The 18,195-nt window shown below is 51.5% G+C and overlaps 1 protein-coding gene across 1 annotated transcript; it reads right to left on the reverse strand.

Moving 5' to 3' along the window:
- Positions 1-5,006: 5,006 nt before the first annotated feature.
- CD8B (CD8b molecule) lies at positions 5,007-15,242 on the reverse strand. Its single transcript, XM_040555954.1, has 5 exons — positions 14,319-15,242; positions 12,091-12,438; positions 10,482-10,577; positions 9,992-10,081; positions 5,007-9,885 (listed from the first exon to the last, which is right to left on the reverse strand). Exons 1-5 carry the CDS (start codon positions 14,362-14,364, stop codon positions 9,845-9,847), a joined length of 621 nt encoding a protein of 206 aa, XP_040411888.1. The 5' UTR covers positions 14,365-15,242; the 3' UTR covers positions 5,007-9,844.
- Positions 15,243-18,195: the final 2,953 nt, after the last annotated feature.

Below are 18,195 nucleotides of genomic sequence, written 5' to 3' on the forward strand. Positions count from 1 at the left end.
TCAGAGGACTCCTTTTCCTCCTCGTATTTTTATTTGCCGAGGCGCTTTGTGACTCACCCCTACACAAAAGGTACCACCAGCCCCTGCCTCTTCTGATGTTGCCCCTTTTGCAGCACAGGATGAAGGTCGCATTGCTGAGTAACAGGAGATGGTTTCAGGGGAGCTAGTCCTTTCTGCTGCCTTCAATAAGCTGCTAGCAAGTATATCCCTTTAATGCAAGACAAAAGCTTATTGTCAGCGGGGAGAGAGATGTAAGCTGTCACGAGTCCTTTCCCAGCAGGGACACCCTTCATGGGCCAGAGAGGGACACAGGGAAGCGTAGCTCTGAAGGAGACGTCTGTGTGTTATTAGATGAAACCACCCCTCTTTTGTGCCTCCATCTCATGTCTCCTCAATAACAAATTACCTGGGGGCAGGGATCATCTTTTTCTGGGTCCTGTGTTTACATATCCCTTGGCATAAAGCTATTTCTCCTTTCTATAGTAACAAATAAGAACAACTAAAACAGTTGGAGTGGCAATTACTTCATTATGAAAAGCTCCAGGCACACAAACGGGACCTGCGGGAAAAGCTGTGATTTAAAAACTAGCACCTGTATAAAGAATTTAGATCTGCAGCGTGGTGGCATGTGCAGATCTCAGCCGTGTTGAAGTGTCTGCTGGGATGCCGAGGCTTGCAGACCTCATGAGATCAGCAGTGAACGCCCGTGGTTGCAGTCCGATGTTCCTTGCCTTAACTCTGCAGATCTCCTGTTGTGAAGAATGCAAAAAGGCAGCAAATTTAATCAAGCAGCTTGAACTAAGCAGAAAGTATGCCTAGGTTTTACACTCTGACCTACTCTGAAAGTGGGGGTGAGGTGGTAAATGAGCTTAATTAAGGAATCCCTCTGGATTTAGCATGCTCAGGTTTGACAATTTCTCCTCTGGAGGATATTTTGCAGTGGACTTGTTAGATTGAGGACAGCAGTCCAATCAGTGAAGCACTAGCATTACTAATGTGTTTTATTAATAATTTCTGTTGTAGTGCCACACTTATGATATGCCTAAGGAAGAAGAAATATCAGACAGCCACTTACTTCCACAAAACATTGTATAAGAGATGTGAGGAGACCAGACCAGGTTGGTTAGAGAGTAGAAGGTAGATTTTTTTTTCCTCCCAAACCTCCCAGTAAGTTTCAGTTCACTGATAACTAAAGTTGCAGGGCTCTGATTGCTGGTGAACTCCAGCCTAAGCTGCTTATCTTTAAATGCTAAGATCAGCCTAGATTAAATTTTGATGTTTCAGATCCACTAAGCCCTGCTGGGTCCTCACCTGCCGAACCAGTGCACATCAGGTGCGAGGGGGTCTGGCACCCCGTGGTATAACACAGCCTTGATCCAGATGCAAACATCTCCATGCAGAGAAAGCGTGGGGATAGTGAAAGAGGAAACCATCATTATCAGTGTGGGGGATCTTCATATCTCATAGGGTTGTTCCCTCAGGATTCAGTTTGTGAAACAGAAGCTGTTTGCCTTGCCCTGGTTTTCAATGAGAGACTGGATTCGCTGGAAGAGGTGTGATTTTGGTTAGGGCAACTAATAGAGTTGGAAAAGAGAGATGAACTTTCAGGTATGCAGGTCCTTCCTCCCTTCAGAAATGGCAAGATTAAATGTGTGTAGAAACTGGGGAGAAATTGGTCTGTATTTTATTTATGTCAAACAATTAAATAGAAGACGTGAACAAAGAGAGAGGAGACAGTCATGCAGGGAAGAGACAGACTGGCAAGGACCTGCGTCTTTGGAATGGGTCTCAGCAGGAGGCTAGTTTAGGATTCGTTTTCTCAGTGCTTGCTGAGGAGATTTCGCTTGGAAAAGCTAGGAGAGATTTCCTACCGCAGCCCCTTGGTCAGACACAAATTTATCTCAGTGTATTTTGGAGTGGGCTTTTAAACGGGAAACTTTTTGTTCTTTTTGAAAACATTAGCGGGGTAGGTTGTTGCATGTAAAGTCTTCCAACCCTTATGGAAATTATGAATTAAATGAAATGGTAGTCTGAAACACTTTAAAATTACAGAGAAGAGATTGGGAGTGAGAGAGAGCTCGGGGCATCAGAGCTGGAGCAGGTCGTGAGTTTTGGGTATGACTGATTTCTTAGTCATCTTGTGGAAGGATCACTTCTACAGCACATCAATGACTTTTTCATAGTGATAAGGAACTCTTCAGCTGCTTTGGATCAGTAATATTCCACACGGCACAGATATCTAACAGCATTGTGTAGCTGGAGCACATCTCGGGACATGGGAGCTGTGCTGTGAGGATGGTAGGCACACAACGAGCATCGGAAAGACCATGCTCCACCAGGTCTGTTGTTTCTGCTGCTCATGATATCTCACCACAGTGCTTCAGGAGGACACCTCTGTGCAGCCTGCAAAGCAAGGATGCAACGTTGCTGGCTTATGACAAGTAGGCGCTGCTTGGTCCCTGCAAGCGATCAGCTTGTGGTAACTCAGAGTGTGATGGCTGGTTGTGTTTAGGCATTGCTGTTTCTTCCTGTTGTTAACATTAGAACTCTTGAGCTCTTCGGTGAGGAGGAATGGAAAGTTTTAATGAAGATTTCAGAATTTAGTCTCAAATCACAAACTTTTCTTTCAGATGCAGGGAAAAAAAAAAAAGTTGAGACTTAAACATACAACTTTTCCGGTGTGAAATGAAGCTGTGGTTTATGAGCAGCTTGCTGCACCCTTTTCTTTGCAAAGCTGCAGCACTGAAGGGGTTTGGAGAATGTCAAGTGCAACAGTCATGTGCCCGACTCTCACACACCATCTTTTCGCTGTAGCTGCATGTTTCCAGTGCAGTGGCCAATACTGCACTCTATTCTGGATACTCCTCGTGTAAACACCACATACCTTAAAATAGATTTTCCTTAAAATACAGTTTGCAAACCACAGCTGCTCCTGCACGCTCATCTCTCCAGGTGTAGCCCTTCAAACTGATCGCTAGGTCAGAAATCTTCATAACCCCAATGCTCATTGATACCTGAGCCGAGAGCTTGATACCAAACCAGAATGTGTTAAGGCTTTGCTCTGGGCACCTGCCTTGCTTTGCACAGGCTTCCTGCACCTTCTCTCTCGATGCTGCAGAGCTGGGACGTGCAGACACTTGGTAAATCAGCAACCAATGACGCCATCTTTTGGAGACTGGTGACAATTCACTCCTACAGAAAGCAGAGCGATTTTGCTGCAGCTGGATTTGGGAGAAAACAGGTTGGTTTTCTGTAGCTGCGATCTCCTGCATAGCACAGAAACCTGAGGTTCAGTCCAGAACTACAGAAAGGCTTCACATCTCTTAGCACCTCTCCTTAGAAGAAAAAGTGATGGTCAATATCGCTCCAGTGCACCAGTTTTTGTCTGAAGAGCAGTTCCAGTCTTTAACTGGTGAACTGGGCTCGTGATCCCACTTCCAATTCACATTTTCTGTTGCAGTCCCCATTCCCAGAATCACATTTCTGTTGGTTTTGAGGCACTGTGTGGCTTTGGGCTTCTAGTTCTGCCCCCTCTTACCCCCCCAGCTCTCATAGCCTTGGTGTTATCCCCACAGCCTGACTTCTCCCGTCTCCATCAGTTCAGAGTCTTGTCACAGCTGGTCTGCGTCCTGGATGCACACTGATTATTTTTCCTGAAGACCTTGGGCGGGAATGCCTGGTGGAGATACCCCAAGGAACTTCTGGGGCTGTTTGTGCAGTGTGGGAGGGCTTTCACAGACTGCTCTGGGAAGATACTGCTGGTACCTGTATCTGGTATTGCTGTGCATCTTCCTTGTCAACATCTTAGAGAGGGAACTTTAATTTCGGGGGTTGGTTACAGCTAGGGGAATGGAGTTGGTCCCATTTCTGATTGTCCACCCTTCCTGCTGGTGCTGCTGCCTGTATGGAAACCCATGGCTTTCCTGGGATGACTGGCTTCATCTATTCTGTGGTCCTATTACTAGTGTCGGCTGGCTTGTACCACTTGGTATTTCTTCTAGATTTTGCATTTACTTGGAAAAAAACCAACAACACACACACACACACACACACACACACACACACACACACACAAAAACCCCCTCACTGTAGAATTAAAGCTGTGAAGACACAACCCTCAAACAGGATATCTTATTCAAAAGAAACCGGGGAGAGGAAGGGGGGTGCGAAGAGATCGGTGTATCAAGAAGCAGCAGCTGGGTTAATGTGCCCCTTGCCATCATCAAAACAAGCTGAATTCGGTGCTAAGTTTCACTTTTGACAGCCTGATGCCCACCGTGGCTGTGAAGAGAAGTGTTTTGTTGCTGGTTTTGCACGCCTGGTCTCCTAAAAATGCTGCTCTCGCTGTGTTTGTGATGTCGGGCTCGATAGCCGTGTAACAATTCACATTTAAGCCACAAACTGCAAATATTACTTCTATGCATGTTAATTTACTCGTATTTATGCCTTGTAAACACAGAACTGTGGAAGGGGCTTTCAGAGACCGGGCAGTAGAGGGGCAGGTGCAGTTCAGATCAGATGAATGAGAAGCGGAGCGTACAAGGAAAACCACTCCTCACTTTGCTGTAAAATGAGTCACTCAGGAGTGGAAATTTGGGTTAAGGCTGATAAACGTCAATTCAATGCTTGGCAGCAAAACCAAATCAGATGTTAGGAGGTAGGAAAGGAATTGGGTATAAAATAACAAAGCTGTGTCCATGTATGGTCCAATCCGTGGCCCCATGCGCTGAACAAATCCTTGAATGCTGTGAGCTGGCCTCACTCTGCCTCAAAGAGGGGACTCAGAGTAGTAATAGGGCCTGAAAAGGTTCAGAAAAGGGCAAAAAGGAGGGTCAGGCAGCTGAGAGGGATGTGGTGTGGGCAGGCTGGGCTTCCTTGGCCCGAAAATTGCTGATTTAAATGAACGTTCGCTAGAGGTCTCCAGAATCGTGACTGGCAGGAGGGAGCGGAGAGGGGTTGATTGCTCACTGCCTCTCCTGATCCATGCAGAAGGTGAGGGGCAGCAGATGAAGCTGGTGATGGTCAGGTTCAAAGCAGAAGTCATCCTTCACCCGGGGATATCCTCGCCAAGGGGCTCTGAGGATGCAGAGCCTGCACAAGTGCTTGGGAGGTCCACTGTGGTTACTCAACAGATAGCAGCAGGCTCAGGGAATCTTTTTAGTTAAAAATAGGCAGAACACTCGGGGGATGTATCATGTACAACAGTCCTGTCAGTGTTCATGAGCTGTCTGCTTGGAGGCACATCAGTCTTTGCTACCTTTGCTACCTTTGTACCTTTGCTCTACCCCAAACCAGTCATTTTTATGCTCTGAAATACGAGACCTCATTAAAGCGTGTAATTTTAAGGAAGCCGTTTGCTACAAAGCTCCACGTCTATTTCCTCGGAACCACTGCTATTTTTCCAACTATCTCATTCTGTAGAGCAGCACAGTTAAATCTTCCTGAGCTGTTGGCCTGGCACAAGGACGTGTATCCCCGGGAAGGAACCCGGCAGCGCCGCATCCCTCTCCCGGCATCTCTGAACCCCTGACAGTGAAGGAGCAGGGCAGGGTCCAACTCTTTCATGTGGTTACCGTTGCATAGAGGAAGAAACCGTCTTCTGGGTGTGTATACATTCGGTATATAGGGGATGAGCATGCACTGCCTGTGGCTTTCCAACCCGTGTCTCCAGCTGGGTAAGGTGGCAGAGAACATGCTGGGGGTGCTGGAGCCTCACGTGGCCCCTGGCTCCTGCCCTGCAGGGCATCAGCCTTCAGCCCTGCGGGCTCGGGAAATTGAGTGAGTGTGTTCCTGAAGAGAGACACGTCTAAATTATACTCAAGTTGTCCTGGGTATGGTAGCGGTGGGTGAGTCAGACGACAGCAGACCGACCTGAGGGAGGGTGTGTGTTGCAGAAATGGCTTTTCCACTGCTGCTCAGACTCATTTCCTCTCGCATCAAGGTGACTCGAGACATGTTTTAATAACAGCACGGTCATCTGCTCGCTGCTTATTGCTCAGGGCAGGAATACGCAATCCCAGACCCCAGGAATATTTTGCCTTATTTTTTTTTTTTTGGAGAGACCGCTAGGAAATGTCCCAACTTGAATTCTGCATTCGGTGCTGATGTTAAGGCATGGTATTTTAAAGCCTTTTTGCTGGGTGCAAGCCCAGCCCAGCATCTTTCCCTGAGACCTCAGCCAGCGAGGTGACCTCATGCTTGTGGCAGACGGAGGTTGCACCTTGAGCTCTGCCGAGGATGGGTGCTGGCTCCCCCTGGGACCTGCAGGGCTGAGCGAGGGGACAGGACCCCCCCACCCCAGCGTCTGCTCCGTCGGTGGTACTTGGAGAGACATCAGATACGGTGGGACCTGCGGGGGGTCTCTGCCTTGGGATGAGGATGCAGAAGATGGTGCAGAAGAGCCCCCGGCTTCTCTGAGGATGCTCCAAGGGTCCCCAGCACTTCGTGTCGGACATGTCGCGGTGGTGAGCACCGGCCCGTGGCAGGAGGGCAGTTTTCCTGTCCTGCTGCAAATATTTACAGCATGGGGAGAGTTTTGTTGCATGTGGAAGAACCCCTGGGACAAATGTGTGTTACGCAAAGGTAAGTAATCTCTCCCGTTGGCAGGGCGTATGCAAAATATGCAAAATGCATATTTTATACACTCATTTTTGACTAAATCTGATATGTACTCCACTTAAATGACCGCTGAGATACCAAATGTCTGTATGTATCAACATCTCTGTGTTGCATGCACTCAGTAATATCTGCAGCTTCTGTGCGACCTCAGCATTCGTGAAAGGAAACGTTGTAAGGTCCAGGAAAATACAGGCCACAAGTACTCAGGCAATAAATTTTGCAGGTTTTGTGTTCCTGCAGCTATGCCATTTCTGTCTGCAGCGACGGCACTTGGGATTTGCTCGTTTTGGGAGTGCTGGAGTGCCGACAGTGCAGACCAGCTACAGAAGAACGGGAAAGAGAACGGCAGAGGAGGAGGGACCGTGACCCAGCACCCCCGTCTCTGCTCCTGAGAGCAGCTCTCCCCTGGGCTCTGTGTTTGCATTAAGGAGGCAGCTGAGATAAGGAGGCAGAGAGCTGCAGCCTTGGCAGCCTGGCCAGACACCAGCGTTTTCCCAAAAACGCATTTCTCAGGTGTCCTGCGCCATTCTGCAGCGCTGCTCCTGGTCCTTCTCATTCCTGAGTTCACCGTCACAGCCAGATTTTTCTCCTGGTTTTTCTAGAGGTGTCTGTCAAAACTTATTTAACTGTCAACATATGTAAAATCATACATGTATAACTACACAAACAGTGGACATTAAATGGCTCTGGATGCTCAGAAGTCCTGCTGTGCACCTGTTTTCCCCGCAGTGAGGAGATGTGCAATCGCCAGCGACCCCGCACCGAGCCATTCTGAGTGAGAACGGGCTGAGAAATGGCAGGGCTCCTCAAAATAAGAACGACAAACCCAGCGCTGCCAATATTCGATTAGTGGCTGAGATATTCTGGAAAGATCAACAACATATTTTTAATTAATCGACGAAAGTTTTACAGAAGCAATAACAATATTCCCTGCAATGCCTAACCTGTGTTTCTGCTCTGACTATTTAAGACTGCAGGATATGCATGCGCTATTTATTCAAATAACAACTCTAGTCTTTTTTTCTAGTATAACAAGGAATAAAAACATATTCAGTACGTGACGGATCATTGCAATGTGTTGTTTCTGACCTCTTTTACAATTCCTTGCCCACTGATTGATGGGTGTGGGCTCAAGGTAGGGAACTCTTTGTATTCTCCTTGTCCTGTTTGAAGGCACTTTGTCTTTGTCAGACCTTGTGCCCTGTCTCCTGGTGTCATTTGTGTGACATCGTTTAGCCGCTGATCGAGGGCTTGGGGCTCTCGGTGTTAAATCCCATCATTTTTCCCTTCTCCTGGCAGGAGGAGGGAGCAGAAGGCTCGTGTCTCCTTGGGAGGAAATACAGAAGGAGGAAGAAATTAGGGAGGACATCACACTGGGGTACCATACGCACTCTGATACCATCTCCGTGTCTCTTCCTCCTCCCTCCACGGACTTGGCTTTGCAGCAGGCTCGGGCTCGCTGCCATCAGCGATGGCCCCGCAGCGTTTTTCCACGGGGTTTCACCACCGAAGTGCCCCCGTCCCTGCTCGCCTCGCAGCGCCCTGAGCTTTGGCTGCTCTTGTCGTTGTGCTTTCCACAGCGAGGAGGGTAGGAAAGGAAAAAAAAAAAAAAAGCTGCAAATGTCGGGGGCTCATTTTCTCAGATGTGAAAGCCTCTTTTCATTAGTGTTTCTATTGCTTTCGTGCGTGTGCTCTGGAAAAAAAAAATCTGTGAGAGGGGGGCGATTTTTCCACCGGCTCTTGCATTTGTGAAACCTGCTGCTCAGATCTCTGAGCGCGACGCAGGTTTGCTGCCTGAAAATACTCTATTGGTGATCAGAGGCATCACCAGATTATCTTTTTTTTCATAGTTTCCATTGATAAAGTACGCAAAGCTGCCTTTCGAAAGGAGGTGCAACCTCGGCTGCTGCTGTCCTCTCTGTCCTCATTGCACGCAGCTGAGGTGCAGCTTAGGGTGTTTATATTTTATTTTATTTTATTTTATTTATTTATTTATTTTTACCAGCTGTAATGGAGCAGCAAAACCAAACTGGGGCACTCAGAAATTAAGCAAATTCCTCACTGCCTGTTACCGTTACTCACCCGTGAGCAGGGAGCCGAGAGGCAAACACCGATCCAAAACATTTATTTTTGCCGGAATCAACCTTTGCACATGGACAGCTTCAAAGGGGTTTCCTTGTAGCTATTGCACAAGAATTGCGTGTTGTAAAAATCACCTGCTCAGCACACCAAGCGCACAGCCAGTGCCACGTATGTGCCCGGCGCATCGGCGGCACGGACGCTGCTGTACCCCAGCCACCGCAGCCACTGTGCCCCACGGATGTGGCGCTGCCACTGCAGGCTGATTTTTCTCCTGGAAATGAAGAAAAAAGGGCTTTTCCTAAGCAGTGAGCTGCGGTGAGCATGGCAGAGCCATGTGCTCAGCACCCCCGGGTGCCCCAGGGGCTCAGCATCCCCGCAGCCAGGGCAGGATCGTCCCTGGCCGTGCTGTTGGGCTCCTCCGCTTGTTATCAGCGGCTGTTTTGCCAGGTGCTCGGCCTTGGGACGTGGCTGTGTCTGCCTTCCTCTCCCCCTCCTGCCTGTTTGCAGGCTCCAGTGGGAGCCGAGCCCCCCGGCCCTGTTCCCCCGGGGGCTCGGTGCGTGCTTTAACCCTTGCGTGCTCCCAGGCGCAGTCGGCGACTCCTTGCCGTGCCCACAGCCCCTTGCTGACCCCATCCTGCTCAACGCGGGGCCAGGAGACAGCAGCCTGTGCAGCTGAGCAGTGCATTTACCACTTCTACCAGCTGCTAACACCTTTACGAGGTGCGCCGTAACCTTCCCCCGCTGGCTGCTCCTGACGTTTTCCTTACCAAAGTCATCAACCAGCACTAGCAGGAGGAAGCCCAAAGCACCGAGCTGCCGTCCCGTGGGGGAGCACAGAGAGCCCAGGTGCTCCCAGAGCATCTTTCGAGCCTGGCTGCGTCCCTTTGGTGCCCCAGCCCTGGTGCAGGGGCTCGCCCTGCTCCTGTAAGGCTCCTTGAGACAGGCTCAGCACGTTGCAGGATCTGGCCCAGTCTAATTATCAGCTGCTGCGTCAGGGAAAAAGCTTAAAATCGTGGTCCATTGCAGGACGGAACTGTACAAGTAAGTCCCACCACAAGTCCTCTCTTGAACATCCTTGCCAGGTCACATCCAGGCAGGGCTCAGCACGGGGCAGGGGCTGCTCCGTACCTTTTCCCAGCAGGATTTACTGCCTGTGGATGCGACGCCACAGCCTCCGCCGCAGCCCTGAGGAGAGACGGGGCCGGTCAGGGTCAGCGTGGGGTGCCCCCAACCCCCCATTTTTCTCCCCAATTCCCTCTCCCAGGATGACCCCCGGGTGCGCGGTGCTTACGGTAGAAGTGGCGGGCGGTGGGCACCACGCTCAGCAGGAGGATCAGAGCGCCGGCGGCCAGCGGGACCCAGACCAGGGGGCTGCAGGCACCTGGAAATAGGGGGGGATGCGGTGTGGTGCTGCCCCTCCGGCTCAGCACGCGGGCACCGTCCTGCCCAGGTGATGGAGAGTGGGGTGTGGGGTGGGCAGGGAGAAAAGCAGCTCAGGACCTCGGGAGGGATGGAGGACAGGAGGGGGTATCCCTTGGGGATGCGTTAAGCCAAAGGCATCGGGGGAACGTAGCCACGGAAACCTTTTTTGTGGCATCCTCGCTGGTGCAGGAATCCACCTGATGCTGCACCCGGGGTGGGGGCTGCACACACAGAGGGCACCAGAGATAAATGGGAATCTGTCCTGGCCCTAAACCCCCCTATAAGCCAGGGCATCGCTCCCGGGGACAGCTCAGCTCAGAACCCTCCCGGAGGCGGCCGGAGCCGACACGTTTCTGTACCTTTGCTGCCCGCGGCTTTGCTTTTGGGTTTGCATCGTGAGGGTCTCCTGGTGAGCGGGGCCAGCGTGGACGTGGAAGGCAGAGGCAAAACATCAACTGGGAAAGAGGGAGAAGGTCGTCAGTGTCACACCGAGCACAGCAGCAGGTGCGGCTGGAAGCCGTGGCTTTTAAAACTAAATCCTTTGTGGAGTCACAGAACGGTTTGGGTTGGAAGGGCCCCTAAAGCCCATCCGGCTCCAGCCCCCTGCCATGGGCAGGGACACCCCCCAGCAGCCTGGGCTGCCCAAAGCCCCATCCAGCCTGGCCTTGGGCACCTCCAAGGCAGAGAAGAGGGAAATTTCCCCAGGCTTCACTCACTGCCAGGCACAGCCCCACCAGCACGGCCCCGCAGCCAGAAATAAGCACCCATTATTTATTTTAAAGTCCTGCGTTGCTGCCCGTCAGGGGCTAACCCCATGCTCTTTACCCGTGAGCACAGGGAATGGGATCTCAGCAGCATGGCACGTTTTTAAGGGGTCCCTGAATCCTTACCATATTCACATTGTTGTTGCTCAAAAATGTGTTTATTTCCTAATAAAATTTAGACTTTTAAAGGGGCTTAAGGGTGATTTATTTTATTGTGGGTACTGAAGGGAAAAAAAGAACAAGTCCAGCGGGGTCGGAGTCCTCCCCAGCCACCTGCTGGGGTTTAGTTTTACGTTGGAGCGGCCTTGAGCATGCCAAATTTCAGGCATATTTTTCATGCCTTGCTTTTGGGACATAGATAAGTGCATAGTTAATAAAAAAAAACAGCTCTCTGTTATCTTAAAGCAGCTTTCCTTCTAGCCAGCAAGGATCCAAAAGGGATTTCTGAGGCAGCTCAGTGAATGAGAGGTGCAGGGCATATGTGTAAAAAGGAGGCAAGGGAAGTTTTAGAGCCAGCAACCACAGCTGCAGCTTGGTTAAATGAGTTATTTCTGTCCCTAAAAGCCCCCAAGGAAAGGGCTGGAGCCTGCTTTGAACACTCGGGTGTTCCTGTGCCACCCTTGCTCCGTGCTGGGGGAGAACTGGGCTGAGGGGAGCTGCCCAGCAGCGCTCCCCAGGCGACCTGCAGACAGATGCCGGGTGGAATAAATCCCAAATAAATCCCTTGTGTGAAGGACAGGCTCGAAACCTGCCACCGGACCCAACCCCAGGGGCGACGTCCCCTGGCTTTGAGCTGTCCTTGTCACTTGGAGAAGGGTACGGAGAGCCAGAGCGTGGACGGACCTGGGAGATGAGCAGGGCACAAACCCAAACTCGCACCTAAAGTGCTGTGCGGGGGGTAGCAAGAAGCAGGGCATGCCAGCACTGGGGGCTGAATGGCTCCCCAGGGAAACCCTAAAACGCTAGGGCCAAGGCAGAGCTCACGGCACGACCACAGCAGTGGTGGCAGAAGGACTGCCCATGCCGCTGCCCTGCAGTACAGCTGTTTGCTGTAATTTCTGCTTATCCCCTTCACAGATCTCTTTGTGAAACCCCCCAGAGCCCCATCCTTGTATCCCAAACCTGTAAAAACCATCTACCACCACACATCCCCTCGTCGCAGCCCACCGCCGGCACCTTTTGGCGCCCCGGGGGCGATGCTCACCCACGCCAAGCCTGGTGCCGCTGCCCAGGATGAGCTCGGAGGACTGGGAGATGGAGCAGTAGTACATGCCCGCGTCCGAGGCGTGCAGCCGGCCGATGTGCAGGCTGTAGGACTGGGAGCTCGTCCCGCGGACGCTGAACTTCTCCTGGCTGACGTTGACGCCGTAGGTGCTTTTGCCCAGCGAGTTGGAGAACAGCAGGAACTCGAATTGCTGCCGCCCCTGGTTCCAGCGGTACCAGTACACCCCGGTGTGCTCCTTCTTCGTCTGGCAGAGGATGTCCGTGCTGTTGTTAGTTTGGGCTAAAATACGGTCTGGAGTCTGGGACAAACGTAGATTGGCACAGAAACCTACAGAAAGAGCCAGGAATAGATAGCTGCGTATTTTACTTTTGTTAGAACTGCAGAATCACCTCGGTTGGAAAAGACCTCCAGGATCACCGAATCCAACCATCAGCCCGACCTGCCGAGTCCCAGCACCAAACCACATCCCTCGATGCCACATCCACACTTAAATATCTTGTAAATACCTCCCTCACTTCCCTTCCATGCTAAGAACTCCTTTTGGGGCTCAGTAACACCAAAACAGAGCACATTTGGCAGAAACACCAGTCCATGCTCCTTCAGAAGCCTTTTTGGGTCCCCAATTATTTTTTGGCAAAACCAAGATATTTTGGCAAAACCATATACGACTGCATTTTGCCCCATATCCGCTCCTCTAGAGACGGAGCTCAGCGGCAAAGGGAGGGATGGAGGGATGCTTTTAAGGGTGTGCTAGGGCCTGTATTGGTTGGCATTCTCTCATTTTTTGGAATCTACAGATCCTTTTGAGCTCCTTAACGTATGTTAAGAAGGTGGTGGAGGTGTGGGATATGTCTCGGCCTCCTCCTAAAAAAATGCATCTCTAGGAGTGGCAGGAAAAACTCTGGAAGGGATGGGAAAATTAATGTAAAGGTAAAGGCATTTCAAAGTGAGCCCATTTCATTTTCTATTTATTTTCATGAAGACGGCCTCTTGTTCACAGGAGTTTTGTGATCTGGGGAAGGAGAACGGCTCAAGGGTAGCGGAGGGGTTCAAAAGCTTCCATCTGGCATCGCACCGCCTTGTTTGGGCTGAGCAAGTTTTGGGGAACAATTATCTCAGCCGAGCTTTGCCCGGGCAGACACGAGGGGTGTTTGTGTGCGAGAGAGGAGTGAGGCGGTGCGGCCTTGGGGAATGACAAAGAAGCGGCGTGCAGTCCTTCGTGTTCAGCAAACATCCCACACAGCTGCAGAGACCGAGCGAAAAACACCCTCAGGAGATAAGGCTGCGCTCTCTTCCCCGGCTAGTTTCCCAGGCGTGCTTTACAGCCATGCAGAAAGAGCCCCCTTTTTCCCCCTTTTTGCCTTAAAATGTCCCCATTCCTTCAAAACCCTGTGGAGACACCTGCACAGAAATCACTTTGCACCTGCAGCCCCATCCCGGTGCCAGCTCTGGCTGGGAGCAGGGGATGGGGCTGGGTTTGTTCCCCATGCGGGCACAACTCAGAAATGGCCAAGTTTCCCTTTGCAGGTTGCTCATACGGGGCACATTCTGATTTTTTGGGGGTTTTCTCTGGAGGGGAGACAGCCAGCCTGGTCCATAATGTGATGCTTTTCTCCCCCAAGTCACTATTTCGCTTTCTTGGTAGTTATTTAATCTTCACAACCCAGCTTCTTGCTGTGACCAACAGGCTCAGGAGGGTATGGGGGGACCCCACCACCGTATGGGGTCAACTGCATATTCACGATATGTATAGTACATGTATATATGCTACACATACACACCAACTATAGCATATACACATCAACTATAGCACATATACATCAATTATAGCACATATACATCAACCACATTTTCACTCCGGCCCCCTGTAACCCACCGGCAAGCACGTTTTTATGGCACACGAGTCCTTGCGGAGGCCCTTTGGAAACACTCGGGGGGAAATCTGCCTGGATGTTCATCATCCTGACGCTACTCTGGGGGCTGCTTTACCCAGTTACAGGATATCCATTAGCAAAGTGGGACACCCGGGGGTCAGCAGCTTCCCACTGAATGCCTGCACTGAGGGGTTGCAGTAAAACCAAGCCCTGCGGTGTCTACACCATTAAACATGGCATTATAAATTATTGAGTGGGGAGGTAATAACCTTCTGTAGCTCCATCCTAAGCCTGGGTATTTAAGTTCCCCTAACCCAGAGGCATCTCTCTTACCTGGGAGCTGCAGGCAGAGCCAAAGCCAGAGCCACAGCCGCACCATGGTGGCGATGCCCAACGTCCCCAGCGGCTGGGGGATCCTGGGGGACCCCACGCTCCGGGAGGACCCTCTGGATCCCGCTCTCCTGGTGGGATGGATGTGACGGTGGCGGTGTGGCTGGCTGTCCCCCGGCTGCGCGCAGATGCCACTGGTGACGTCTGGCGAGGAGCGGAGGCTTCTTCCGTGCCCAGCCCCAAAATCAGGTGTGCGTCAGGCCCCCTGCACCGCACGGGGCTGCCTTGTAGCGCCCTCGGGAAGAGAAAACCCCGAAGTCATTCTGGGCTGGCTTTTTCATTATTTCTTTGTATTTCCCCACGTGGCTTTTCCTTCTCTTTCCAAACCTAGCCCCTAGCAATTAAAACGTAGCAAGCTAATTCAGAGGGCTTGGCATTAAAACAAAAGAAGGAAGCAATGAACTCGGGCTGGTTTCTCCTCTCTTAAAACCAAATCGCTTTCAAAAGGAGAAGATGCAATTTGAGGTGTGCGGCCCTTTTCTTCAGCAGAAGGCAGCAAAATCGGCGGCAGCCGCTGGCGCTGACAAGCAGCGGGTGAGAAGCCACCCTTCTGCAGGAGGCATTTTGTCCTGGCCCTGGAAAATGCCGAGAGCACCCCTAGCTCTCCATGAAGCACATGCAAGAGGCATCGCAGAAAGCTTTGAAGCCGACAGCACGAAACCTCAAACAAAGGCTGTTTGTTAGCGGCTGACAAACCGCAAAAGTAAGGAAATTCTGCTCGGGCTCCCCACCTGGCCCCGAGCTTCGACACCGAGTGTCTCATACGCAGAAATATTTAAGTCATAAGTGAAATACCAGAGTTGCTTCGAAAGGCCCTGGGTACTGTGACGTTTGAAGCACGCGGGGTTTGGGATCTGGATGGTGAAACACGTGGTGTGAAATTGCAGGAGAGAAGGGGTGGGTGGGTGGCACAAGCCTTCGATATTTCCATGTTTGGGAAAAAAACAACACGTGTCGTTTGGTGTAATTTTCTTCACTCTCTTTGCTGGGGTTCCCTTTCAGTTTCTGCCCCCTCGCACCCCCACTCATAGTGCTTGCAGAGCCCCTGGGGTGGCTCCGGGGGTTCCCCTGCTCCCGGGGGTCTCACACAGGGGCACGGGGACCCCCCAGTGCTTTGAGCTGGCCGATGAATAGGAAAAAATGATTTTGCTCAGTGCAGTTTTGTCTTTGAAGTTTTCACCAGATTTTTCTTCGCTGCTCTGACACGCTCCCCCCACCCCCTCCACCCCACCACCGCTGTTCGATACGATTTCCTGCTCGGAGCGGGCTGCTCTAACCACCCCAAGGCTTGCGGCGAAGGGCTCAGCTGGTAAAATTTAGGGTCGGCTGAATCATCCCTTAACTCCTTCCCGGCAGGAGCAATCCGGAGGTCATTTCGGTGCTTTCAGGCTCGCTTCTGTGCTTTTAAGTGGTCGTTTTTGGTGCTGAGCCCTTGGCGCAGGGTGCTGCTGCCAGCAGGGCAGAGCTGTGCTTGCTGCAGCCCCTGCTCCAGCCACGGTTTCTGCTTGAAGGCATCGACCGGTGCCTTCACCTGGGTGGAGGTGGTGGGACAGCAAGGAGGGCACCCGGAGGCTGGGGGAGGTTTTGGGGTGGCGGTAGCGGGTTTGGGGTGGCCCCAAGCTGAAGTGACCCCAGCTCAAAGCTGCAAGTGAAAGAAAGGGAGAGCATGGGGCTGGCAGGGAGAGGAGAGGCAACTGCAGTGCAATAATTTAGATGAGGCAGAGAGATTTTTATTACATTTCCAGGGGGTGATGATGTGAAGTATTAAAGCTGCAGTGAAACCAAAGGGGTAGCCTCAGATGGGGCCGACTCCCTTCATCACTGCCTGCTCTGCTTTCCCCTTATTTCATATCACTATCACAACTGGCTGTGGGGACTTCTTTTTACCAATGGGCTTCCTTTAAGAAATGCCACTGCAGGTGACATTTCCCCTCTAGCCCCATGGTAAAGCTGGTGAGCTGATGTTTGGGGCTGCTGCAATAGCTACGTCCCCCCCATCTCACCATTCTCACTGCTGAAACCCGGACCAAAGTGCTCTCAGCGGTGGCTTTTGTCACCCGTACAGCCTTGGGCATGTGGCATGTCTCACTGAGCAGCAAATGCTGCCACGAGGCTGGTGGCCCTGGCTTGCCTAAGCAGCTACTTGATTTGGGAGGGTTCCCCAGGATGTTAGGGCAGCTTTACAGACCCTTCCCTGCAGCACTTTAACCTAGATGTCTCCAATGGAAAGAGAAAGGAATATTTGCAATGTGAAAGCTTAACGAATGTGTTGGAATAATATTTTTTTTTTCCCCAAAAAATGCTGTTTAGCTATTTACAGACAGCCAAGCAGTTCTCAGGTCCGGGTGCTGCTCCTACATACAGGTGCTGGCAGTGGGATGCCCGTGTCTCACAGTCCATCGCTAACAAACGCACGAGCACTGTGGGAGCGTGCCGGTGGCCAGCTGCTGTTTATCCCATCCCCACATTGTTTGGGGCTGCCATCCTGGGAAGAAAATAGAGGAGGGAGAAAGTTTGTGATTTGAACTGGTCCGGTAACACAACAAGATGTGTTGGTGACCTTGCCAGGGTACAGCGGCTCCCGTGGGACCGTAGTCACGAGCGGTTGGCTCATGGCTGGGGCAAGATGGGGGGGGATTTTGAATTTTTCGTGCATTTGTGTAATTTGGCTGTACAGTTCCTAGCGGGATTTAATTCTTAAGTTACTGAAATGAAAGACATTCATCCCAGTCCTCTGCCCAGCCACCTCCCTGCCCTGTCTCAGCGCTCTCCCTTCAGATCTGCTCCTTGCCCATCCCCTCTGCTTCTTCTCAGACCGCAGCCTCTGCACCTCACCCTGCCAGCACTAATTCCCTGCTCCTTTGCCAGCTGTGTTACATTTTTTTATTCTCTGTTTCCCCCTATGATTTTTTTTTCCAGCAATTCATTTGCTTTTGAGGGGTAGGAGCAAAGCATCAAGAAAGAAGAAAGGGGTCTGCAGATGAGAAGCAGGACCCAGCAGGATTTCCAGCTCTGTTAAAATCCCATTTTGCAGCAGAGGCATGGGCCAGGCTGGGCTGTAAGGGATGAGAGGATCCAGCACATGCTGCCTGCTGGGCTCAGTCTGTGGGGATGGTTGGATCCAGGGGGCTGAGCTGTCCTGGAGCTCCTTAGTAGCCACAAATGCAAACATTTGCCATACAGTAGAGAAAAAGACATACTCTCGCTTTATTCCAGCCTACAAAGGGTGGCTTTTGGGACTGGGGAGGGTTGCTCAGTCTTGGGCCTGGTCAAACCGGGCTCTGAAAGTGAGAACGGAGTTACTGGAAATACAGGCTAGCAGGCTGGTGGGGCCACCCGTGGAAACTCCCCAGGGCTCAGGTAGCAGCAGGTGAGCATTTTTTTTTTAAATGAGTTCACTTTTCCAGTGAAAGGTATGGCTTGTGGAGTATGTCAGGAGGGGGATAAGCAGTGGTGAGAATGACAGCACCTTCGCTTCGGAGGACGAGCAATACCCTTCTCTGTGCAATGGCAGAAAAAAACGAAGCGCGTCGAGTTTGCTGCACGGCTCCGAGCTGTGGTGTGGTTTGTGAGGCAGGGCTGGAGGTTTGCTCGCCTCTGCAGGTGCAGCCCTACAGCTGCCGTTCAGCTGCTGCAATGGCAGGGTTTAGTCTCCTGTCATGGTGTGGGGCACGGGTTGCACCCCCCAGGTGCGTGCCGGTGTGCAGGAGGCCGGTTGGTGGTGTGGCAATGCTGTCTTTCGAGTCCAGAAGCCAAAATGGATGTGAAATGTGTCAGGTGAATTCTCCTACCGTCTTGCCTCCCTCTGCAAGCAGATTTG

The sequence above is a fragment of the Cygnus olor genome, chromosome 4, assembly GCF_009769625.2.
Source record: "Cygnus olor isolate bCygOlo1 chromosome 4, bCygOlo1.pri.v2, whole genome shotgun sequence".
Classification (NCBI taxonomy): Eukaryota; Metazoa; Chordata; class Aves; order Anseriformes; family Anatidae; genus Cygnus; species Cygnus olor.